At 34.1% G+C, this 26,091-nt stretch overlaps 1 protein-coding gene across 2 annotated transcripts in view; it reads right to left on the bottom strand.

The window, feature by feature from the left end:
* PACRG (parkin coregulated) overlaps window positions 1-26,091 on the bottom strand; it is a 212,281-nt gene that overhangs the window by 139,769 nt on the left and 46,421 nt on the right. For both annotated transcript variants that reach the window (XM_054514326.1, XM_036380348.2), the window contains exon 3: window positions 24,742-24,876. In XM_054514326.1, coding sequence (XP_054370301.1) covers window positions 24,742-24,876 — 135 coding nt within the window. The remainder of the gene's footprint in view (window positions 1-24,741; window positions 24,877-26,091) is intronic.

Genomic DNA, 26,091 nt, shown 5'->3' with positions numbered 1-26,091 from the left:
GTTCTCAAAGTTTCATTGTCAAAAGATTAGCCTTCATTTGACTGACTTTATGTATATGCTGCTAATATTTTTTTTTATTAAAAAAATAAGGTAATAAAAAATGTATGAATTTTTAGTTACTTGTTTACGATAGCCCAAGTATAACTTTATAAAGGCAGACGTAAAATCTGCAGTCTTTGGAGGCAATGTCAAAATTCCCATTTACTTCCATAAAATTAAGTTTGGGAATAAGGTCAATAATAATAAGATCGCTTAAAGAAACGTCATTGCTTTTCTCAACATACATAATGGCATTGCTAGCAGGGCAAACAACAATATGTTTATTTTTCTAACATTCCATCTACTTGCCTGAAAAACAGGTTGCAACATGATCATCACAAAAGGAAAGTCAGAATATTCTGAAACAGTTGCATTTTATCCAGTGAAAATACGAGCAAATGGGGATGCATTCTTACTCTTTAGACTAAGTCTATTAAAAGAATGCTACAGAGAACTGAGCATGCAGATCATCTGGAAAATTCAAAACTTAAAGTGATTAATTAGACCTTATTTTGTCTCGAGCAGATTTACGGAGGTTTTTTCAACTTAGCCCCCATTGTTTGTAATTACCAAAATTACACCTCCATTGGCTGGTCTTGCTCTGCTTCATGCATGAACAGCAATCTGATTGAGCACTCCTGTTAGGATTCCATTCGTCATTGTAATTAGCCATAATCATAGCCTTCCTGGGTGCATGAGAATGTGCAAACGACCGATTCACAACCCCAACCTATTTGAATATGAATCTTCTCAGTGAGTAGCAATAAAATAGTGGAAACAAAGCAGCTTCTCTAGGGAATTTTGTAAAGCATCCCTGTCTCTGATTCTCCCCCCTTAAAAATGTTCCCTTTTTAGTATTTGAATTCTGTTTGCTAAAACAAGGCTTGCTTAATGAAGACAATGGCTTATTATTTCTTTAAGTGGCACAGCAGGGCCCAAGTATTACAGGCCCAGCTCTTTCAGCCCTTGCCAAGGACACAGGGAACAAAGGGGCAGGCAGTAACGCCAGGCAAATAGACCTCTCCTCACGCTGCACTTCGGGAGCACTTTCCCCAGAGCAGGACCCAGGTCTCGCCTATTCTGGAGCTCAAAGACGGGCTCTTTTCCCCGGCGTTCCAGTAAATGGCTGGCCCAGCCCCGGGGCGGGGGCGGCCCGTTCGCAGCCGCATTCCCAGTGAGCCCCCTGACGGTGGCAGCGCGGCCGCCGCTCCCCGGCCCGGCCCGGCCCGCGCCGCGCAGCCAAAGCACAGCCGGGGCTGCCAAGGCACAGACGCACTTAGGTGGGAAAACAGCGATTTTGACGACCGCAGCTCTGGCACGATGATCTAGTTAACTTTTTAACATATTTAGCAATATTTCGGTAAGAAGTCTCAGAGGCACACTAAGTGTCGAATAACAAGACTTATTACTTAAGTTGCCACATGCGTCTGGCCTGGAACAAAATTCTGACTTTAACGACCCCCAAACCAGCCCTTCTTGTAAAATGATTAAATGATTATTAATTGGTTTTTTGGGCTTTTTTGGGGGGTTTTTTGTTTGTTTGTTTTGTGGTTTTGGTTTTTGTTTGTTTGGTTGTTTGTTTTGCTTATTGATGAAATAATAACATGTAAGTAGAGCATGGGATAGCATACGAGACTCCAGTTTTGTTAATATTTAATTTTGAAGTTATAATCCTTTTATGCCATATGTTACCATAGTTATTTTTCCTGCAATTTCTTGTTTCAGCCTTCAATTTAATACAGAAGCTATGATGCAATGTTATTTTATTCATGCAAATATTTTATTCAACTAGCACTGTTAGTAAAAAATATGAATCATAATAATAAACTGTAGATTAACTAAAAAATTAAGAGGAAAGTCCTTTCAAATGATCATAGAACTAATTTCACAATATTAAACTTAACTTAAATGGAAGATAAAGACAAAATATTTATTATCTGTAGGTCTCTACAGATGTAGGAGAAGGGGCAAGTCCAAGTGTTTCACACTTACAGTTTTGAGTCAGCAATTGTTAATTCTTGCAATTAACATAACAGCTTTTCTCCTTAATCACTCTAACACCTTAATGAAAAAAAAAATAGCTCAGGATTTACTGTAACTAATAAATGGGATAATTACTAGATCACAAATAATTTTGTAGCTTGATCTTCACTGATTTAGAAACCTTGCTAAATGTGGGGGTGGGAGGGTTGACACTTGTACTATTTCTGGGGAAAAAACAACAGAGCTCCAACAGTGTGGAGCTCTGCTTTCTGGGTGACTGGTGAAGTCTACTTCAGATCCTACTGAAGAAATTGCAGCATGGAAGAGATGCAAATTAAATCCTGCCAAATGTTGCTCTGCCATGCCAGCTCAGAAAATAGTTCCATAGCAACCATTTCCCTGTCAACCCTTACAGCCCATGCTGAAGAAGCTTTCCCAGATGCTGAAAAGACAGTATTGTTGCAATCAGAATAGCAAATACTTTTAAAATAACAGTATTCAGCAGGCTGCAACATATAGGCGTCTAGTAACACGGAAGTTTTTGTCCTTTTAAGCTGCCCCATTACTTTAGAACAAATGGCAATCAGGGAAACAAACAGGACAAATGTAAAGTTTTGTAATGGTAGCTGGGGGATTCCTGTTTCATCCTTTTTTCATCCCTTTGGGTACATCTTGGTGTGATGCCACAAACACTCTATGGGTATTTGTATTCTGACGACATCGCTGGAAACCTAAGGAGATTGCAGGATTATCTCTTGCCTTCAGCAAAGAACCATGCTGAATAAACCCCTTATGTTAATATGCAAAACATTTAACAATTGAGACAGGCAGTTCAGAGAAGTGTTGCTACTTTCTTTGGGTTCATTTTTGCTGATCAGTGGAAGGAAACAAGTTTCTGATACTTCTACAGCATGGCTCTTCAGTAGCTTTTTTGTAAAGGAAATAGTGGAAAGAGATCCTTCCATTTCAGTGAGACTTATGTCACTCATTATTATTTAATTTAGATTTTAGGACTTTATCCTCCATATTTGACTGATGCTTTGTCAAATCACTAGAGAAAAAAACTCTTTAAATTCTTTATATCAGTGCATGCAATAATATATTCCACTAAAAACGTGGTAAGTGGAAGAAAATCTTTTAGCTCATTGCATAATACATAAATTGTTAAATTACAGCAATATAGCATAGGATATAACATACTGATGAATGATCATTTTATTATAACCTGTTCCATAAAGATTTTTCCACCAAATAATATTCCACCAAAATATTTTAACCATTTTCTGCATCAAAACCATCAAAATATGAAGAATGAATAATTGCACCTCTCCTGTGTAATCTACATAAAAGCATGTAGGGTGGGATTTGCATATTTCATTCAAACAGTGACCATTAAAAAATCTTGGCACTGTTTGTGAACACTTTGGAAAAGAGCATCTTAAACTTATGCCTCTTTCTGTGAAGTGAAATGATTCTTCCTGCATATGTCCTATGCTTCACTTTGCTCAGAAAGATGAGATACTTGTTATAAGTTACACGACCCTTCTAACCAAATTTTGAAATTCTGCTGCAATGGATGTCAGGTTGTTAAGAAAGTTTCTACTGTCTCAATATATTTTTTCTTTATATGTGTTTAGATTCACTTTTACTCTACTACTTTTTTTCCCCACCAGTGTGGCAACTGAACATTTGTGCAATTTAATGTTTCAGTTGCTATTAAAAGCTTTTCTATAAAGTTTATTAACAAAGACTAAAGTAAAATGAAATTTAGATAAGTTCACTTCTTTATTCTGTAATATTTCCTATATAAGTCCAGCTAACTGAAAACATGCAGCCTTGTCTGAAAAATAGAATAGAGATGATATTCTGAGCTAGCTATAAAATATGTATTTTTAGATAATTCTTTATATTTTAATACATTAATATAAATAAATGTATTTTTATAGAAATATATACATTTACATAATTATTTATATGTATGCTTAATTATTTGAGTCTCTTCTCCGCTGCAAGTATTCCAGACAAACTGTTCCCTCAAACCATGGATTTCATGGGATTATATTTATGACCCATACTTTTGAGTAGCCCTCTGGTTGCATAAGCACAATACTGAACTGTTTACTTAGTACTCTGTGTTCCATAAAAATAAGATTTTGTACCAGTGTTACTTTTTGTCCTATACTAATATCAGAATTTTACTAGCTCATTTTCCTTGGGGTCTTCACACAGCAATGCACTCCCCACTGACCCATGTATACAAGGAATAGTGATTAATCTTAGACTGGTGTCACACAGAGTTCTAGTTAGAGCAGAATACTTGATTTTAAGTTGGCCACCTCCAGCATGATTCAAAACAGAAATAATATACATAACATATTTCCATTTTTTAGTAAAATTCAAGCACTTGTACTTCACTATGCAAAGAATACTCATAAACAGATGTACTGGTTCTATTGAAATAAAAAAGCAAAACATTCCTACTGTTATCAGAATAAGATTAGACTTCAAAATAGTAAAAGGCATGAATAGTAGCTGCATACTGAAAGGTATTTTATTCAATACATATTTATGCATAAGGTTTCACAGCTCTATGAAAAGTTTAGGATATAACAAATAGTCTTTTAATAGAGATGGAAATATTCAATTTTGGGGTTTGATTTTTTTTATTATTAAGAGGTAGGAAGTTTTATTTTTTTTCTTTTCCTTAAATACGATAACTTTGTATTAATCTCTGCAGAAATATTATTTTTCCTTCAAAACTTATCCATAAATTTCAGGATGCTAGAATGAAGTTACAAATAGTTAACTATGGCATTACAAAAGAAACTTGTCTCACTGTCATTGTAGAGGACTTTCAATTTGTTTCTGCACTGAACAGAATGGGATAGAAAATATTATGTATTTATCTTTAGGATTGCAAAAATACAGGCAGGGAGATAAATACTGTAATCAAAAACTACAGGACACTTCTGAAGTTGCATCACTGAGTACTTGTTACATTTGCTACACAATCTAAAATGTGATCTTTTTGTTTTCTGCAAAGATGTCATAAAGTTTTAGCTGTAGAATCAACCTTCCTCCTCTCAACAGGGATCATTTACACATTCTATAGAAACGTCCCATTAGAGAAGATATATAGTGCAAATTTATCAGCAGTTTGGTGTCTACAAAACCTTTGATTCTTTAATTAAAGAGGCCGAAAAACATGTTCTTGCTAAGAAAAAAGAACTTCAGAAAAATAAAGAATAATTGAAAGCTGCATTGGAGGGATCTGGATGCCCTGTTTCTGCCTCTTTAAAAATCTACAGCCATGGAGTATTTTACTTTAAAATTTTTGTATGTCTACTCTTTGTTTTCCAGGAACCATACTTCAGAGAACTGGATTTAATTTGTAGAATTGACAAGGAGAAGAATAAAGAGGGTTTGGTTTGGTTTGATTTCTGTCTGGAAATTGCATTTTCTGTATTTTTAACTGAAATATTTGTTTTATTTTACTGAAAAAGTGTACTTTGATTCTAGGCAATTTTGAAGCATTTAATTTAAAGATTGGAAGAACAGTTTCTAAAGTCTTTCAATTAGACCCCTCATAAAAATTGTCTAAGTCAGCAGGAGCTGAACAGAAAAAATCTGAACAGTCAGGCCTTAGAATAAAATTTCCAGCTTCTATTTAATCACTAAATTATTAAAATAATTATCAGGATTAGGTTACAGTTAGAAATCTAATACAAAGTCTCCCTCTGTGACCTTTCTCTTTATCTGCAAGACAGGTTTAATAGCATAAACTGTGTAAAATAAACTGATGGACGTTTATGAGGTGATCTGATATAACATGAGTCCACTATCAAAAACACAGATTATAAAGATATAAACCAAAATACTTTCATTAAATGTCTCTAGAGACCACTGATTAGATATTTTATCTTTTAAAATCATACACATATATAAAATGGATTTAAGATATCTCCCCTCCTCCTTCCCTCTGCTTCCTCATCTAATGCCAGGGCTCACACTCCTTTTAGTTGTACCAGTACAAATGTCTCTGTGGCTGCTGTCAGGTTATTGTGATGACCTAAATACAAATAAAACTAAGAGGAAAAAACCCACCAAACCAAATCAAAACCAAACCCACCACAAATGCATTTTTTATTGGTTTTAATATCTATTAATTATAGTGATCTGATTAATAAAATGAAACCAAAGTGCAACTGAGGGAACATTGAACTGTGGCACAGGACATGAACAAACAGATGGAACTTCTTTAATCTGGTTCTGATGTAACAGCAAGTGTTCATGTAGTTTTATTTCATTATGTCCATCCTGCATATTAGACCAAATCAGATCCTAAGGAAAAAGATATAATTCTGTAGTAATGAATCAAAGTGTAGTTTTTGTTGATTGGGATATATACCATTTCCTATTCTGTTAAAAAAAGCAAACGAAAATCTTAAGATTTATGTATCATCATACTAGCATGAAGAACATTTATTGGCAGAGACAGAACAGATAATCCAAAACTATGAAAATTTCAACATTAATAAGGATATGCTGTTGGTCACTATTCTTGGGAATGGAAGAACAGAACAGTATCCAAACACAGAAATTTTCCCACAAATCCAGTGGTATCATCAGAACATACAGACTCAAAAATCCTGAGTACCACCATTACTTTATCCTAGTTTTTCTAGCCCAGTAACTCCATTTGAGCAGTCTATTTTTAAAAACACTAGTTTTTCTTGCAAATAACACTACAAACAAGTAAAAAGAGCCAAAATGTTACAAGCTTTAGTAATTGTACTCAGGTATCCTTTGTAAAGGGCACTTGGATTTATATTCCTTACCCCGGTCTTGCCTTAGAAGAGAAAGAAACTGCAGTCAAAGGAGTGCAGGCAGATCCAAGGGCCTGGAAGGGTTTTTGAATCACTAATGTTGATTGTTATCTGTTTGTCTAATACTACATCTTTATGGCTTTCTAGACATTTCTGTAGTTGGGTAATTTCTACAATGCTTGAAACTCCTCCTCACATTGACCATTTTAAATTACCAAAATAAACCAAATGTTAATAGGAGGAAAGAACATGGATTTAACATATATTTAAGCACTCAGAGATAGTAAAACAGCAAACACACACAAATGAAGAAATTGGGCGTTCAAAGAATCAATCTTTTGTTTCTTTAACTACAAAATGACATTTTACCTTTCTGATATTATTGGTGCATGAACATATGTGCAGTCCCACACCAGACCTTGGAAAAGATTTTTTTTCTTGCAAGACTTAAGTCACTATTGACTTTCCTAGAACATGTGGATTTTATATTTCAATTTTACATCCCCCCTAAATGTGAAAGGCAAAGCCCAACATTAAGAAATATGAGTAAATCTAGAGCTTAAATCGATGAATAAATCTAGATGATGAGTAAATCTAGAGCTTAAATTTCAAGGAACCTTTAGAAATGTGAAGAAACTGTGGCATTCAACAAGAAGTGCAAAGCCCTGCAGCTGGGACAGAACATCCCCCTGTACCAGTAGAGGCTGGAAGTGACTGGCTGAGTAACAGCTCTGCTCCCTTGAGGTTTATGGTGATTGCCATGTTGTAGTACAGCCAATAGTAGCACTCCTGTCACAAAGAAAGCAAAATTGCATCCTGGGCTGTGTTAAAAAGAATGTGGCCAGCAAGTAAAGGAAAAATATTGTCCTTTAATAAGAAATGGTGAGACTATATGTAGAATACAATGTCCTGTTTACTCATCACATCTTAAGAAATCTATTGAGAAGCTGGAAAGATGTTCCAAGTTCGTGGTTACCAAAATAGTTGTCAGATAAATTAATTAATATTCCATATATTGCCTCTAGGTTTTGGCATTCAATAGCTTGGCAGGAGGTATTAGATACTTTTTTTCCTCATTAGTTTTTTAAGTTAAAGAATAAACAGATAAGCCTGTCCTCTTCAGTCACTTTTAGAACCTGATTCTAGACAACAAGTACTGTTAAACGTCTTCTGGTCATTTGAATCACACTAAGTCTAGAGGCCCAAAGCACTTTGTACATTGTCAATAGACTAATCATACTAATTTTAAACATTTCTGGCTTTCCTGCATGAAAAAAGGGATATTCATCAGTAAGCTAAATCAATATCAAAGCCTTCAAGAAGAATTAAACTGACCCAAGTTTAGAGAGGTTTTAGTGTGTTGACTTTAGGATCTAAAGCTGGAGGTGCTTTTATATTTATCATTTAGTTATGGCAAACCAACATCAGACATCTTATGAATATAGCTGTAAATTTACCTGCTATGGCCAGAGAGCAATAACAAGTATATACTTAAAAATACACATGTATGTTTAAATACTGTACATGGTAAAGATGTGGTTTTAAGTTAAAGGAATGTTAAAACTATAATGGGACGAATTAAGTCTGTTAACACACTTGAAGTCGTACCATTATACTTGCACCTCACTTTCTTTCCCAGTCGAACACTTATGTTTCAGAAGTACAGGGAAGTCTTATTCATTAAGCAGCAGTATGTTATGACATTTTCACAAGAAGGTAATGCAGAAACACAAAATAATAGGCTAATCTATCTAATTTCATAGAATCACAGAATAATTTATTTTGGAAGAGACCTCTGGAGATCATGTCATTCAATTCCCTGCCCCAAACATGGATGATTTTTATACTATCCAGCTAAAATTTTCTTTATTACAAATTGTGACTGCTGCCTTTTTGCTTTCTGTTGCACATCCCTGAAATGTGTCTGGCTCTGTCTACTCCACAACACCCTTTTAGGCACTGGAATACTGCAGTTAGATCTCAATTAGCTTTCTTCCTAGACTAACCCAACCAATAAAATAAACAGGAGGTTCTGGAATAAACTCACAAACTAAATGAGATGGTGGGAGTTTAAAAGGACTGCTGAGTGGTTAATGGTACAGAAACCATTCATGCAGTGATTAATAGTAACAACTGGCCCAAAGACCTGATGACCAGGAAAAGGAATAACCTTCCAGAAATTATAGAACAATAGTTATTTCATCCCTAGTTGGTAACAACACAAACTTAAAAAAAAGCTCATACCAAACCAAAAAGCTAAGATTAGCATTGGACAGGATATAGATATAACACTTTTTGCTTTGGAGGAATGAATAGTTTGAAATTTTTTAAACTCTTGATATGTCAATAAAGGTGTGGCAGCTGGGGAAATATGTGATATTATAAGCTGCACCTTAACTGGAAGGTGTTTCTTTAGGAGGTGTTGAAAATGAATTTTTCATGATTCTTCAAAATAAAACCCATAGCGTTTATTAAAAAATAGGTTAAACATTTCTATAAGAAAAAAACCTCACACACATTTAAAGTTAGAATTAAATAGGAGTAAATGTAAGTACAGTTAGAACAAAATATTTGGCCCACTAAATCTGTGACTTAGATAGATTAACTTAAATGTGAATTTGCAAACAAAGGTCTTAACTATTTAACAACTTCACCAAGTATTTTAAAGTACTCTGAAACAAATACCAAATGTGACTCAGGTACTATTTATTGCTGAGTAACTGTAAATAATTCCACGCAGGTACACAGTATTTCTTGGTAGGTCCTAGGTAAGCCATGGAAGTTTCTACTGGTTTAGGGAAATGTTATATATATATGTTATGATATGAAAGACCTGAATCAAATGATTTTCACATACCATCAGATCAGATGCAACTACTTTAAAAAACCCATTTGAAAATAAAAGACAGTAATTTTTATCTAGATAATATCTTAGAGGCTTATCCTGTTATACCAGCAGTTTGATAACCTGCAGGTGAGAATGTGGGTATAAGCAAAGACATTTCTTAGCTGATGTGAAAATATTGTTTGGAACATAAAAACTTAGAAGAAACATTCTAATGTGTTTGTGCACATTATGTGTTACTCTGTGCAAGGATGGAATAGTTTTGACTCCCTTACAGAAATAACAGCAGTATAAAAGGCTGCCACTCTATAATGAAATATACATGGGTACAGAATTAATTATTAAAGCAGAGAAAACATGCTTCACTCTTAGAGAGAACTCACTTATACATTCTAAGGCTTATCAGCAAACCTCTTTGATAAAATAAAAGATTAAGAGAAACAGCACAATTCTAGCAGTTCCAATATATATTTGCTACCTTTAAATTTTCATCAAATAACCCAATACTAACCACTAACTAGAATTTTGAATTACAGCTAGTACAAACCTAAAAATTAGGTCACTTCTTGAAAAAGATTTTTGAGAGATTATTCTAACCTGATAGTCAACATATTAGATGATATCACCACATTAGGTTATGTTTAAAAAACCTAGATCAATAATCTAGGATTCTTGGTGCAGAAATAGGCATACACTTGGGGAAAAGGCATGGGGCTGAAGGTTCTGATCTCTATGATTGTTATTACTGATGGTTTCTAGTTTTATCTAACCAGTGCATCAGAAAGTGACCAGGCAGTGGACTAGATTACCATGGCATGCCAACTTTCAACTGAAATATTCTATTCTATTCTAGTGAGCATTTGAAATCAACTTCATGCAATGTCAGTCAGATGGTTTAAATCACCTCTGAGGTGGTCAATCCATATAAGTTTGACTTGAAAACAAACTACTGTCCTAATTAGCTGCAACTCTGTTCACAAGAACACATTAAGATAACCTTGTTTTCTGCTGTCATGAATGTCTGGAGACAAGAAATCACTGATGGACTGAGTCAGGAGCTATGTGAACAGGAAGTTGTATTCAATTTGTCTTTCCACACTTGTTACACATAGCTTAAGGACTTCAATAGAAGGTGGACTGAATTTTATGACCTTCTTTTATTATCTCACAGAAATAATAGATAAATTAATCACAGTTGATGATAAATACATTGCAAATAATATGCTATGCATTTCCAATCTAATTTGAGAAGGAATTTTTTTAATAAGTTCAAGTTAAAAGATTTATAAAAATCCAAGTAGAAATTAAAAAAATCAAGGTTTTTCCTTATCAGATAAAATTTATCTATTTTTTTTTCCATGCTGGGAAAGATTTGTAGTATCATGACTCTGGCTATATGGTTCTTAAAGTTCATCAAAAAAGAATAGGGCAAATTGAGTGATATTACTGAAGAGTTTTAGGTGGCTTATATTACTGAAGAGTTTTAGGTGGCTTATTTTCCCAACCTCTACAGAAAAGCATCAAATCATATAAGGGATGAAAAACAGTAAAGCAGAAAGCAGACATAAAATACAGATCTAATCCTAGAAAACAAAAAAGCAGCTTTCCTCATCTCCAGCTTAAGCTAGAAATTTCCAGCTAAATTAGAAAATTGGCAGCTATTATTTGAGCTTAAAATGAAACAACCCCTGAGAGCTGTATTACAGCAACAGTTTTAAACCGGAAAGCTTGTTTTTACTCTGAAAGGAGTAAAGTAGTTTTAATAACGATGAAATACAAATTTCCAAACAAATACATACTATGCCCTTAGGTATCAATTTATGGTTCCTTGTGGTTTCACCCAAAGTGCTGCACAGGAACAGGTTACCTTTTGGAACACATATAAAAAGGATTAATATTAATTAATTAATCACCTGATTAATATATAGCTTGGCTTTTGCTGGTTTTGGGGGATTTTTTAGCAGGCATTTGAACTGATCTGTGAACATATTAAGCAAAAAATCATATTAAGGTAAGTTAATGCATTTTGTCTTTCACTCTGCAGAAGCACAAGGCAAGCAACGTCTCAAACTTAAATTCACCTGAGTTCAAGTGCAAAATTGACATTCTAGCCCAAACATTATTAAAAGGAATGTTTCTGCCTCAGATATGGGTTTTCTTCAGGGCCCCTGTCTACCTCTCTAGGAATAATAAGAGCAGGAATGTTCCAATGCTGTTATTAGATGGCAAAGCAAAGTAGGGGCTTCCCATCTCAACTGGCCTTCTTAAGAGCCTGAAAGGACAAGATAAGAAGCAAAGAATGGGAACATCACTTATAGTACAGGCTTCTAGAGGTATTTATGATTCTGAAGTGTACCACCATGGACTTCTGATCCTAGCAAAAATTTGTTTGGATATGAAGAGAACAGACCAATATTGACTGTGTTACTTTTTGAGAGCAGAACTTCACTTCAGTGCACATAGCCTTCATTATGAGACAAGATCCACTACATTACAAGAGGACTCATATATCTAAGGAGATCTGCATTCAGACAGTAGTTTCAATTACACTGGAAGCAACACCCTTTTTTAGTCACACTATAGCCTGAGAAGATGTTAATCTGAAGATTTGAATCTCTTTAAAGACTGTCATTTGTAATTTTCATCTGTCTATCTTTTGGTAATAGTTCTTTAAATAAGGCACAGATTTACCTGCATTTATGAATGTAATATTAATTTGAAAATGAGATGCAATGAGATTTAAATTAATTATTTTTAAGTCTAATGTACCAGTTAGGTTATTGAGGGTTTTAATGCTGATTTTCTAAATATAGAATTCTACTAGGTCCTACAGTTATATAGATTTTTTCAGTATAGGGAAACTATGTAACTTTAAAACCTAATTAAGACACATTTTTTTTCATGGTATTGAAGGAAGCCACAGTACAGCATACTCACAACCCACAGATTCTGTCACTTAGTAAAACTGCAGTTCTTACAATTCCCCACAATTATCTGTTTCCTGAGTGTTAATGTGCAAAGCCAAAAGCAAAAAAGGAACTACCTTATTTAAATATTTATGATATCTTATTTTTGCTCTGATAAACTACCACATGCTACTACTACTTTTAAAAATTCACAGTGCTATTTGAAATGCAAATATAGACTCAGTATTCTTTTTTTTATAAAACACATAATTCAGTCACCTTTATAGAGATTTTATCTGACACTTTTAAATAAGCTGAAGCTTTAAGATCTTTAATGTCTTAAAGATGCAATAATATTAATTTGAAACTAGCACTTCTTAAGGAAGTTACATCTTTATGATTGAAAATAAACAAATGGAAATATCTTTTTCTCATTGTAGAGGTAGGTACATCTCACACCAATTCTACATAGTGCAAGCAAAAATTTGATTTTGGTGGGTTTAATCACAAGACATTAAGTGCATGCTTAAATATTTGCAGGAACAGCTCTCCTTCATGCCAAATTTATATTTCATCAAAACAAGTTGTCAACAACTTTCAAAGGATGAGAGAATTTCGGGAAAGAAAAAAAGAGGTCTAAAATTTAGGTCCTCCTGTTTTAGGAAGTTTTCATCAATCTTAACGTAAATAATTTCTGACCAAGGACACACTTTATAAAAAAATATGTAAAAGGCATTCTTTACTTAACCCAGATCCTGCTGAGTTATCCTGGTGAATAACTTCCCATGATAACAAACACTTCATAGTTAAGCAAGAGGAAATACAGATGGAAAAAACAAGATGGAAGAAAGAAAAAGGGCAATACAAAAGGTATCATTAGCAAAGAGATACTATTATTTTTCAGAATAACAATGTGAGAAATGAGAGCAGTGCTTAGGACAGATCAGAACTCAGTAGCATAGTAGATGTGAACATGAATTTGATGTGAAACATTCATCAAGGCTAGTGATGAGAAAATGATACTGAAATGATGATGAATTAATTCATGCTTTGAAAGTAGTATAGGAAATTAAATGGAACTGAGGGAGATAAATTTGCCTCACACACATGCTTAATATATAGTGGACAACAAAAATGAAACTATGAAAAATTAACAGAATATATAGTGTTTGTCACAAAACTGAGAACAGACATCCACAAAAAATATATTTCCAAAGTAGACACATTCACTGAATATGGTTTTAGAAAATATGCTTCCAGTGATAGTGAACTTTTCTCTGTACATGTATAGACATACAGTATGAAGTTTCCTTAAACACCTCACATTCTCCTTATAAAATCTTATGATTTTATAAACTGCGTTATAATCGTTTAACATATCTCTTCAACAGCCTTACAGCAAAATAAGGTACTTACAATTTGTATGTAATTGTCATGATTTCATAGCTCAACATTTTCATCATCTTCAATCAGTCAATAGTATACACAATATATGAATAACCAGTACCTATGTTGGGTAGTGACTTATATTTATGCAAAAGAAATAATTGATAACGATGATCTAGTTAATCTGCACTGCTCTGCTTTTCTTTACTGAATTTTATGTTCAGAAAGTATGCTTGTCTGCGTGAGCTTGGTCAGAATATCCATAGCTACACAAAATCAGATGATTGTGGAAAGCTACAGAGGCATTTTTTTCCTAACACATGCTACAGACACCTTAAAAAGCAAAAACTTAATAATTGTAGAGGATGACTCTTCCTGCTGTTCATGTGAACTTTTTATACGTCACCTTTGTGTTTTTCAAGGCAAAATCTGCTCCACATTTTCATATTGAAAGACTGTATACTTTCTAGATTTCTTTCTTAAATAAATCACTTAACTCCATGCCATGTTTTACCTGAAACATTATTTAAAAAATCAGAATTGGTAAGAAACAGTAGTTGAAGAAATTATTCAATATAAGACTCAGAGAAGAATGGTCACAGTAAATGACTACTAGAAATGAAAACATCAAACACACATTGATTTTTATGTTGTCAATTCCATTTGTTTTGTCACTTGCCAGAGAACTCTGCAATATTTAGGTAAAAGTAGGAAGGCTGATAACTAATGGCCAGAGAACAAGTCATCCATTAATTGGATATGGCTCAGAAATCACCTTCAGGGTAGATAGAGAAAATTCATCAGTGCTATGTTTGTGGCACTGAACAAAACTTTCTGACAAAACAACAAGATGCACTTTTAAAGACAGATGTTTCTGCTTGTACCTTAAAGATTAAAGTGGAACAAGTCATGGCACTTCTAGAAGGCAACCTTTGTACCTAGGAAAAGCTTAATTCTGTGTGAATATAATGAGTGTAACAAGAAGTCTTGGTTGTATTACTACTTACTTTCTAAATGCTTCCATCTTTAAGAAGAAAGGCATCTGCTTACCTGAAGGAGGAGGAGCAATTTGTTTTTGTCCTAAATATCAATTTACCAATTTCTAAAGCTTACACCACCACTTGTGTCCTCTGGAGTCCATAGTAATGTGAATTGTCTTTATCCAAGTACCTAGCAAATCATTGTCACATAGCAGCAGTCGACCTTTCTTTTCAATCTATGCACTCTTCAGGAGTTATAAATCAGTTGACTTTCAAGCTCGATGAGATGGCATATGCCCTGGTTTGAAGAACAGATGGAGGCTTGGGGGAAAATTGTTTCTGCAGGCTTACTACAAGCAGCACTACTCCATAAAAGTGAACCATTCACACTAATTTCTCACATACATTATACAGGCAGGGAGCACCAGCCCATTCAGCAGAAAATCTTTCATCTAGCTTTCAGAGGTCATTTAGCAAATTTAAATTACAGTTATTTCTGATACATGGCTGAGTTTTCATTCCATACACTTTCAATAGATGGCAAATAAAGGAATGACTTAAATTGTATATTCAGGGGGAAAGGAATAGTAAATTGACTGGCACAACATTAGTGTTTTCTAGAATCCTGGGATGAGTTGCAACTATTAATTAGCTACAGAGAAGTCACTGAATGAAATATGTCTGCTGTGTACTATAGGAATCAGGTAACTGTCACTATTCTTTGCAAGGCTTTTTTAGACTCCATCAGTAGTCCCCAGATTCAACATTGATGTTGTTAAGAGAAAGGAGATCTTACACATTCATAAAAACCTTTACTTCTTAAGAAAAACATTATTCAGCTGGTAAGTAAATGGGCATGCCATATTTTTAAAAAATATGGTACATTTTCTGAGCACAGAGAAAAGAGACATTTCATTAAATTAATAAATTATAAATATGAAAGAAATGGAAAGGACTAGAGGACTGTAAAAATCTAACTCCAGAAAGAATTATATTTTACAATCACATTACTTGTGAGCCACAAGTGGTAAAAAGGAGGGATTGCATTGAGTAACCTCTAATACATATGTGACATTAACTTGGTGTTTCACTAAAAATACTAGTTTAAATGTAAAAAATAAAATCCACCAATGAGAATGGTGGTAAGTACTGAAATAGTCACACTGATTTTTATGGGATTTCATAAAAACATAGCATTTTGCAACAGAGTTTTGCAGTAACATTTTGATAAGATTATTTTTTAATCTCTAACATCTCACATTTCTTCTAAGACCTGCACGACTATTACAATATTTTTTCAACAGAAAATTAAATCTAGCATAATGCTTTTGAAAAGTAAGGCTTGAATATGATAGATTTATTTGGAATTAGCATTATTAGTGGTGGGATCAAATCAACACAGAAATTTCAAACTTGAGAAACCTACTGTTGCAATATTTCTGTGACTATATGTACCATTGAATGGAAACTAGAAGTACCCAGAATTACTCGACAACTTAAAAAATGTTGCCTTAATTGAAGGACATCAGCTTGGTACCATATTTTATTCTGTAAATTATTAAACTGAAAGATGATTAAACTTAGCCATGTCACATAAAATGCTAGAGTCAATATAAATAGTGACTTTTGAAAAAATCCTACCACAAACGTATTACATATAAATATAAAATTAACACATTGTTAAATATAAATGTTATTAGATCAAAACTAACGCTGCCTTAGACTTAAGACAGAGATTTGAATTGGCAGTTGTTAAAAAGGATGATTTTAAGTTCTGGAACTTTCATTACTTGGGACACTATCATAAAATCACAGAATGCTCTATGTGAGAAAGGACATTAAAGATCATCTGGTTCCAACCCCTTCAGGCAGGGACACCTCCCACCAGATCACACCACAGGTTGCTCAGTCTGGCCAAGAACACTTCCAGGGATACGACAACCACAAATTCTCTGGACAACCTGCTGCAGTGCCTCACCAGCCTCACAGTAAAGAATTTCTTCCCATTATCTAATTTACACTTGCTCTCTGTCTGTTTAAAGCCATTCCCCCTTGTCCTGTCACTACGTGCCCTTGTAAAATCTCTCTCCATCTCTCTTGTAGGCTCCCTTTAGGTACTGAAAGGCTACAATTAAGTAATCCTGAAGCCTCCTCCTTTCCAGACTGAAAAAATCCTAACTGTCTTAGCCTTTATAATTTATAGATGGAAAGGCTACTGGGCCATCTTGGCTAGACTATGCTTTTGCCAAGAAAGGTTGGATCAGATGATCATTGAGGTCCCCTTCAAACCCAGAATTGTAAGATTCCATGAATCTATCATTCTAAGACAGTTGATCAAAAATAGATTCCTGTGAGCATTATAAACTAAAAACTCTATAGATCACAGGAAAATTTGTAATATCATAGGGAGAAAAAAGGAGAGGATTATGAGTTATATTTACATCTGACAATAATGATCTCATTCTATTGCAGTCAATGGAAATTTTGTTTTATTTGCTAGAAAATATTTTGCATTCTCTCTTTTTATGACCTAGGGTCAGAGTGATAGAGTGGGTGTATGTATAGCACTACATAACATTTCTCAAGAAATTTAAAGGAGTTTTCATTAAATGAAAACCAGGTCATAGTCAGATGTGCCTATTTCTTAGTATTCTACATTTAAAAAACAAAACAATAGTCTTGTGAAGGAAATTTTTAGCAATCTCTAGGAAAAAGTCACATGCACATCAGCCAAGACAACACTTTTGGTAGTGATTAGTTGGGTACTAATACCACACTAATACCATAAAGAATGATGAATGACATTTATCTAAACATGACTGTTTATGCAAAGTATTGGCTTGTGCTTGCTTTAGTAAGCCATAGTATACAGGTTATTAGTAACTACCAAATAAAGATGATGCAACTGAGCATTGTTATTTTTAAAGCTGAATAATTCTTTCTTGCTACCATGCCACACAGTTTGCTGTATTACTGTCTTCATAGAAAACTGAGCCTTTACTTTCCTTCAAAAGAAATACTAGTACCCAAACTATTAATTTGCACTATATCAGTTATAGTGGGTTTTTTTCCTCACAGGCAGCATTTAAAATTTGCTTCTTCAAGACTTTACTTCTTTACCTCAATTCATACTTCTAGGTTCTCTAAATTATTATGTATTATTTTTAGCTTAATAAATTCTTGCTTTCAGTTGCCTTTTCCTGAATCCACACTGCAATTTTCTGTTATACCAACACACTCATATTGGAGACAGGCTTATTAATGATCACTGGAATGATGTTAAAAAAGGAGCCCTCTGGGAAAGATAAACAGAGGTCAATTGCAGCAGAAAACTGAACCATCGCTTAAAACATGAATGAAGAGATTAAATAAAATATAAACTAACAGCACTCCATGCTGTACCAACTGTGTCTGGGCATGATACATGACCTTTCCTCTTTCTACATAACCTTGCAAAAAGCTTTCATTCTGCAGGACAACACTTGTGGAGGATTTACCAGTTTTTTTTACAGTGTCCTCTCAACATCTTTTACTAGATATTAAATACAGTTTAACAAAAAGTGGAAGCAGAAAAAATCTGTCTCTATCTGAAAATAAATTTTAAAGAAGTATTAATTTCACAGCACTTTTTTCTCTTTGCTTTCAGGTATCTAAGGCTGAAATTCCACAAACAGCTAAAGTAATCTAGCAGCTCATGACTGCTGAAAACAACAGTCTCACATTTTTCCCTGTACTTTGCTACTGTTCCTCTCTTCTTCACCAACACTCAGCATTAGCACTCATGGTGGTGATTGTCATATAATCAAACTTCCCAGGACTATGAACGTGTTGCTTATCGAGAAAAAACACACCCACCTTCTTTTCCTGAGTTAGTGAGATAAAATTACCCAAAGAGGGCTCTGATAAATGTCAGTTCCAGTATCAAGTATGCTTCAGAAATAGAAGGTAGAAGAGGTGAAGGAAAATTGAACCTCCCCCTTAGACAGCAACAAGCTTAAAACCCCTCAAATTCTTGAATTACATCTTGAATTACACAAATTGCAAGATGACAGTATAATAATGGGGTTATTCTTTAGGGTAAATGAGCTCCATCCAATTACTTTTAATTTATTTGGAGATTTGAACTTCGGGAAGTGTTACCTTAGTTTACTTGATACTACATAGTAAATAACATACAGTGTGCATTCATCTAGTTTAATGACAAAACAATGCTACAAAAATGAAAAATACAAAGACATTAATTGAAAGCTCTGCAAATGAAAATGTCTCCTCTCTGACTATATTGGTTGATATAAAAAAAGTATTTTCTCTCTTGTAAAACTTATTCCTCAAGCAAGCAAAAAAGCCTGCACTTCCAAGAAAAAAAAAATTAAAACCAAGTCATTTTATAGAGAAAACCCCAAAACAAAGTCCAACACTCAAACCAACTAAGCAAAACAAAACCAAAACCATCACCACAACAAATAAACAAAAACTTTTTATCTTAGTGCTGGATATAGGTACCAGCTCAATCACAGAAGTTCAGAATTCTATGTAAACTAGTATGCAACATACTAATGTAAACTCTACTATGGAAAGTTCAAATCATTTGTACTCCCTACCACTAAAAACAACTTTCAGTAGTAGGTGAAAGGAGAAAGTGTATGTGCATCCGAAATTCATGATGTTGAAGGCAGATCACTTTCTTTCAGCCCTGCATTTAGTTAATATCACAAAGAAATAAATTTGCTACCATAGCTTATACTAGATCCTGGGGAAAAAAAAAATTAACTGTGTAGGAAAGAGCAGATGAAGAGAAACTGAAATGGCAGAAGTAATATCCTTAGTGAATACAGAGACTCTGGGAAAAAAAACCCAAAAATAGAAATCATGTTCATGTTGACATTTTGCTTAAAAAGTTTGAGTTTTCGAATTTGGCTTTCATTTCTCTGAAATTTCTACAATTCTTTTGAAGAATAGAAGCTTTTTTTTACTCCTGCATAATAACTTGCATAATTAACTCCACTCCCTAAAAAATAATTTTTCAAACATTCTGATGACTTTCCATTTAATACAGAGAGACTGCATTTCAAACACATACTTTATAATTCAGAAATACTTTCTTGGTTTTATCAACTTCCTTAGTCAAAGGTTTAATTGCATTCTGACCTTTTTTAATTTAGTATCGTATATTTAAAAATGGAAGTCCTTTTCAGACCTGAACTATGAGCTTTTGTTATTCATAGCTTGGTATGAGATTGTGCAAAAGAATGTATTAATACATTTTGAAATAAAATTGGAATATACATAAGCTGGAAAAGAACTGAGATCCCACAAAAGTAGTCAAAAGACTTATAAATATTTTAGTACATTCTTTCGACATAAAGATCACTTTCTAATATTATCTAATTCTAAATTAACAACAATTTACGTTCCCAAGTTTTATATTTAATACGCCATTCCAACTATGCCATTATTATTCATTCTTTCTTAGTGGAAAAAATCAAATGCTTCCTATTTGGAAAGATCCTTGAACATTTGTTCAATAACTCAAAGGAGTTGTTTATTTCCAGATCTTAAAAACTACTTTGCAAAAGAAACATAAACATTAAATATTTGCAGAAATTTTAAGGCTTTGGTATATATACAGTTCTCTTTTTGATTACCAAGGAAGGATAAAAACAAATGCTTCAAATTAGATATTAAAATGTTACATTGAGCGTATGCTATTTAGCAAAGAATTCACTGACTGCTAGTACATCCCCTGAAAGGGGATGAAAAGTCTGGAATTATTTTGAAATTATTTTGTTAATTTAATTGCAATCAAGGCCAGAAATTTGTGTAGCGAGTTATGTCTTGTTTTCACAGACATAATTAACAAATTATTATCATTCTCTATATTCACTTTTTCACAATGACAAAAGGAAACTTCTCTCCAGATTTAAAAAAAAATATTAGGAACCCCAAGACAATCAATGTCTTCTTCTTTCAGAAGTAAATGCGATTCTATCCTCTAGAACCACATAATTTTGCTTTGGCATTATCAGAGTTTGATTTTTTTTTTCCCCTCTGGTAAAAAATGGTATTCTTTAAAAGCAGCTTCAATTTCCTGTTCTTGTCTATAATAAAGCCAACTTCAATGTCCTGTTCTTGTAAGTGTATATTATCTTTTTACATTTTTTCTTCCATTGGGTTGATACAGGTTTATTTAAACTTACAACAATAGTAAAACTTCCCAGCCAGAATCACAGCATTACAGAAATATTCAAAGAGATGCCTTTCTACAAGTAAAGACTTAGTCTGAAAATTCACAAAGAGCACATATCTTTCTAAAATTATCTAGTGAGGTCTAATTTGCTTTGGTCCCTATTTTTAAGAAAAGACACCAAGGTAAACACCATGATTTATCTGCAGAGTTTAATCTTGTTTATGCCTAGGATTAATTTGGTGCAAGGATGCCTCTTTCTAAATTTAGCACATTTTGGAAATGATTAAGCCATGTAAAAACAGAAAAGCACTATTATTTCATAATTAAATATTCAACACATGCAGTTACTCAGAAACAGTTCTATACATTTCTTGAAGTTAAATTTATATTTCATCTAGGTCTACAAACACAGTTAGACGTAGCCAGCCCTTACAGGTAATTAATCACGGGCTTAAAATGATAGATATGCACAACTGTCACAATATCAACAGTCATTTGTGTGAATTTTTTGGTACATATTAACCAAATACAATTAATGTATATTAAAGCATTTCAGATTCTCCTGTTCTGTCTAAAAATTACTGTATTCTGTCCAAAGAATTAGAGCATAACGAACAAGTGTTCAAAGTGTTAAAAAAAATAGTCTGACAATTACAGTTTTGATTCAGTAATTATAAAAACAAGCAAAGAAGCAAATAAAATACAGCAGTGTATTTTGCAGGAAAGAACAAAAACCTGTAGTATTTTCCTTTCCTAGTAAAAAAAATCAGGTTTTTGAGACCCTCCTGCATTTTCTCTCATGCACCATTTGATAGACAAACTAACAAGAGTGAAACCAACTACGATATACATTATCACTAAACAGAGCAAAAAACCTCTCTCAACATAAAACATTGATATTGGGCAATTAGAGCAGGATTAAAATATCACTGTTGCCATTCATTTCTTCTTTGTATCCTTCCACTTGATCATGATTCGTGCAAATAAGTATACTTCAGCCAAGCTTTTATAGAACATTTGCCCCAACACATTTCATAAGTAAAATATCTTTTCAATTGTCATAATTTAGCAGTATTGAGTAAGATATATTACTAAAAAGTTAACTTCTTTCATTAGATATACAACTAATGAACTGATGAAAACTAGACATTAGATGTCTTTTGAGTAGTGCAACTATGTCCTTAAAACAAGTGAAAAATAGAGACCTTACTTTATCTGTACCTTTAAGTATCAGCTAAGGATGAACAACAGTCTCATCCTTTTGCAGCTCTAGGCAGCTTCTAAGACTTCAGAAGGTATCTAATGCAAAGCTTGAACTGGAAAATGCCAGTTTGCCCATTTCATGTAGTTAAACTGCACAGTAATCAATGACAGTTGCATGTCAAATTAAACAATAGCCTCAGATAACTCTATACCTTGGTGTTGTTGAGTGCCTGCCTGCCACAGAACTCACTCAGGATTGACTTGTGACTAAATTGAGTGGCATGGAATAAGGGAAATAAGGTTGAATCTGAACCTGCACTAATACAGGAATGGAATAGTCGAGTACTATGCTCCTTACTTGCATTCATGCTGAAGTTCTGATATTTTTTCTCAAAATAAAGGATTAGCAGAATAGCAAAAATAAGTCTTGCATGACATCTCAGTCCTACATTGCACTAGCTAAAAGCCAGTGTTTTACTGCAGTAGGTGGACATTAGGTCTAGAAGACTGCAAGGTGTGTTAAGAAAAAATACGTGCTGAATCTTTGACTAGAGACTCTGCTATTGTGACTGTTCAAGGCAGTATGATTTCAAACAATTGAAACTGCCAGATATAGAAATCAAACACTTTAGCATGCATCTGTGGTTGGAAGGCTTGCAGATAAGTTAGCAAGCTGAAGTGACCCATAAGGATCACCAAATACAACTCCTTTCTCCTCACAGGACTACCTAAATCTAAATCATATGACTAAGAACTTTGTCCAGAAACTAACAAGCACTTCCCTGGGGAATCTGTTCCAGTGTTTAACCACCCTCTCAATGAAAAACCTTTTCCTAATGTCCCATCTGAATTTCTTATGCAGCTCCATTTAATTTCCTGATGTCCTAAGTCAACTAAGCAGTCACTAGCATCATCTAGTGGAATGCCAGTCCAGCAGTATTTCTGTACCTCTCAGTTTGATTTTGAGAAATTAGAAATTAAAAAACCTCAAAATGAAAATTAAATTCTGCAGATTTTTTTGCAGTTATTTGAAAATCACCTCAGCATCTTACCTGGTGATGAAAGATCAGAGTGCAGGCTTAAGTTGTAAGCCTGAGAGTTCCAGTCCAACCAGGGAATTTCTAGTGTTGCCTGAAGCCCAAGTGCACTGGAATCTCACCTTGATTGCAGGTAAAGTATTTTGGGACTGAGATTCCCTTTGCTGCAAGAACTACTAATTATTCTTTGTGCTGATTCAAAACCTCTATAGCAACAAAATAGTAGCACAAATCTTTCTTCTGTATTTCAATAAGCAAAGGAGCTACCTTAAAAATTTAGTTACTATCAAATATTGTACTGCTTACCACACTACAGAGCCAATCCTGTTTGCTTCATTACAAGCAGAATCAATCATAAGATTGCAAAATTCCTCCTTTTATTGTTGACTTAACATAGCTTTACATTTAAATTTGGTATCATGTTTTTGACATGAAAAATTTAAAACATTTTACAAATCTGACATATTTTGTTCATGCATATCATGTTCATTTTCTGTAACTAACATGGCTTCCAGCAAAATCTTTTTCTAGTCCAATAAATGAGACAAAAAATAAAGTAATTCACAATAACAAAAATAATTAAATAGTAGGAACAGGTTAAAGATCAGCATTCATTTTTAAATTAAATTTAAAAGTCTGCAGTAGTTACTTAGAAGATTGGCAAGTTTTACAAATAACGTCACCAAGCATTTTAGAGAGAAACACAGCCGCATTAGAATAGAGTCATTAGGCAATACATTTATTTTGAAGCCAATTAACCTTTTGTCAGAGAAATGTTGGAGCTGTAATGGTTTCAGCAGTGGAGGTCAGCCTGTAATAGAGGCACGTATGACAGCGATTACGCTGTCTGACATATGCTGGAGACTCAGAGTACAGCCATGGAATGAGAATCTGCCTTCGTTTGTATTCTGCTCTGCATTTTCAGGGAGCAGACAATCTTGACCTATCCATTTAGGTAATTAAAGCTTCTATTTGGAAGTGTCCTGCAGGAAGGTGAAATCTGGGGAGATAAATGGCTGCTGCTCACTGTATCCAGCCACTTCCATCATTTGATGGACTGCCTGAAAACAGGCTGCATTGCCAAGTCCTCATAAAAATAGAGATGAATTGGGCAGGAGACAATTCTCTAAGGCAAAGCAACTCTGTCATCTTCCTTTTTGTAGCATATAATTTAATTGTTAGCCCAGGCAGACAGCTGACTCAGGGGCCTTTCTCTAATGACTTTCCCACCATCTTCCATTTGCTAAGAAATTATTTCAGTGTATTTACTTGCAAGCTAACTTTGTTGGACAATGAGAGATGTCATTTCAATAAGCTCAGCTGGTTGTCACAGCTGTGCCAGGACTTACCTTCCAGGCGATTTTGTTTCCTACACACTCATGCTGAACAGCTATTGGAAAGTCTCCTCTCTCATAAAACTTGCGAAAAGCTGTGTGTTTTGCTGGTCTTTGTTTTACTGATCCTGCAGGTGGGGGCCCTCTTACCTTAAAAAGAAAAAAAAAAAAAAACAAACCAAACCCCACAGTTTAGTGGTAACATACTTTTAGAAAAAACCTAAAGCCTTGCTTAAAATAGATATAAAAGAAGAATAATAGTAATGTCCCAAATTATAGTTTGCTTTCTTCTTTACATGCTAAACTTCACTTCTTTGAAAGTGCACTTTGGTAATGACCTACAGGTTTTGTTAACTGCTTTTTTTTTGCCACTTTCAGATTATCCCATAAAAATTTGCTATATTTTAAAGTAGATCTTCCTATTATCACAGCATTTTTAAACAAAACCAAAACACCAAGAAGGTAGTGACATTACACAGTAGGAGTTGTTGGGAAATTAAGTATTTCTCCTTTTTCTGTTTCTTTCTAGAAGTAATTTGACTTGCTTTCCAACTAATATTACTGTTTGCACCTTCCACTGTCTTTAGTTAGTCATTAGGTAATGAGATTAGGTAATCTATTTTAGCATATCCCTTCCCTAAACGCTATGGATTTGGTTTTCAGATGACTTCCAGTCCTTCAGTATTCATGGCTGAAGCGATGGAAAGAATGAAGGTTTTTTGCTCAGAACTCTATCATCTGTCTGTGAGGAAATTTGTTTTAGCTCCACTTAGTTCCTTATCTGAGCTATTGCTGGTTTAGCATATGGCATAGTCTGAATGACAGTCCAATTCCAAAATGCTCATGCTGGAACCTTTTTCTCAAACATGGTAGTAACAGCAACTAACAATTGGCACTATGATAATAGAATTCCAAGTACTTAAAAGAAATCTATTGTTTAAGCTAATTAACAAAGCTAATCTCAAATGCTAAGAGAGTCTAAGAGAGCTAAACTAATCTCAAATGCCCTTGACAACTGATTCTTCACTGTGAAACTCCAGTGCTGTACATCTGGGATAAGAACTTCCTACAATTCTCTGCATGTTTCTTTTGTTAAAAATGCTAGAATGTGTCATTTTCAAAACAAAAAAAGGGGGAGAACTTCAATGATCATAAACCATACCCAGTATTTGGTATTCTATTTTTCTTCAGGGACCCTTAGATTAGTTTCTAGCAGACATCCAGCTTTCCAGTGAACAGAATGTAAATTTGTAACATCCTCTTTTTCATTTGGGCTATTCTGTAATTTAACTCTGCTAACTACATATCTAAATTTGACTTGGTACTTTTTTCCCCCAAATAATTTTCCACTGGCCTAGCTAGAGG

The sequence above is a fragment of the Molothrus ater genome, chromosome 3 (genome assembly GCF_012460135.2).
Source record: "Molothrus ater isolate BHLD 08-10-18 breed brown headed cowbird chromosome 3, BPBGC_Mater_1.1, whole genome shotgun sequence".
NCBI classification, from domain to species: Eukaryota; Metazoa; Chordata; class Aves; order Passeriformes; family Icteridae; genus Molothrus; species Molothrus ater.
Note: the sequence above shows the minus strand (reverse complement) of the source record. Positions and strands in the feature narration are given on the sequence as shown.